Source organism: Nanorana parkeri, unplaced genomic scaffold (assembly GCF_000935625.1).
Source record: "Nanorana parkeri isolate BGI_ZX_2015 unplaced genomic scaffold, ASM93562v1 scaffold161, whole genome shotgun sequence".
Lineage (NCBI taxonomy): Eukaryota > Metazoa > Chordata > Amphibia > Anura > Dicroglossidae > Nanorana > Nanorana parkeri.
This window is the reverse complement of record NW_017306429.1, coordinates 218,206-219,588: the sequence shown is the minus strand read 5'-3', so window position 1 is coordinate 219,588 and position 1,383 is coordinate 218,206. Positions and strand designations below refer to the sequence as shown.

At 35.7% G+C, this 1,383-nt stretch overlaps 1 protein-coding gene across 1 annotated transcript in view; it reads left to right on the top strand.

Annotated features, from left to right (window-relative positions):
- Positions 1-965, top strand: part of PPA2 (pyrophosphatase (inorganic) 2) — a 32,735-nt gene extending 31,770 nt beyond the window's left edge. The window contains exon 13 of the mRNA XM_018554480.1: positions 828-965. Within this exon, the coding sequence (XP_018409982.1) occupies positions 828-856 (29 nt within the window). The 3' untranslated portion in view covers positions 857-965. The remainder of the gene's footprint in view (positions 1-827) is intronic.
- Positions 966-1,383: the final 418 nt, after the last annotated feature.

Below are 1,383 nucleotides of genomic sequence, written 5' to 3'. Positions count from 1 at the left end.
AATGGCAAAGTAAAGTATTAGTTTGTCCTTGCCGCAACCAATCAAAATTGTTCCCTATGCCTGCAACAGTGTATGTGCGGTACTATAAATCTTTCACTCGGTTTACATCTAAAAGTGGATGTGGGCCTGCTGGTAGGCAGATTTCAATAGTTTGCTAAATCTCTGTGTATGAGATATAGCAACAAGAACATATGCTGGTTATGGTTGGTCTTCCCTGTAACTCTTGCATAGTATAAACAGTATAAGGGACATTTTTGTACATTAGGACACACATTCACTATAGATATTGGAGCAATCAAGACCTATAAGAACCCAGTAGCTGACTAGGTCCACCAATTTCAATAGCGAGATCTCCTGGCCATAATTCCCAACTTCTTCTTCTCTACCTGGTTAGTTTACACAACTACCAATGATCCCACTCACCATTGTAATCCAGCTCTTGTGATATCCAAAACAATGTGGGAACCCTCATAACAGCCACAGCAGGTGTGCATACCCACAAACTCAAGCACGCAGATCACACCAATAGTATCCATATAAATATAAGAAACTGGTAGTTCAACTCACCATGATCCACTGAAAACTGAAATATACGTTTTGGGCAGACTGAACATATGGGTCCCCATTTTACATTTTAGTGCCATTTAAATACAGTTTAATATATTGGTAACAAATGTTTGGTATTATGTTCTGATTATAGTTAATATCAATATGCCGTTAATCATTGTGATCTCTATATGTGGTACTGGATTTTTGTTTGGTTTCCTTTGGAAGCAGGAATTGTGATGTGTTTTTCCCTTATTAATATGGATGTCCTTCTCTTACAGTTGATGTCTGGCATTTCCTCAAGAAGTGACCCTGATAATTCAAATAGAAGATTTCAATAATTGTGAAGGAAATAGATGGCATATCTTGTATATATTATGTTCTTTTACTACCATACAATGGGATCTGACATTGTGTAAATAAACACATTTTTTTGGTTTAATCTTTGTCTGCTTGATCATTTTGTTATACGTTGTTGTGCAGTTAAAGGTGTGCAAAGAGCTCCTATCATGTATGCTGATGTAGATGCCTTACTGAAGGAATAACTGCATTGTCTAAGTGGAGCCGATTTGCCTTTTTCCTTATTTGATGTTGTATTTACTTGTCCTTTTTGGTTTAGTTTCTCTTTTTCAGACAGGGGTATGCCCCAAATGTCAGATTTATATTAATTGATATAAAAACATCTAACTAAAATTTAAGTGTATAAAGAGCAAAGCAAATATAAAGTGCAGTAACCCATAGCAAGCAGTCATCTTTCAGATTGGGAAATATGAATTTTGTTTTGAATTATTACACTTGGAATTTTTTATTTTATTGAACAAGGCTAGTGCAGGCTAG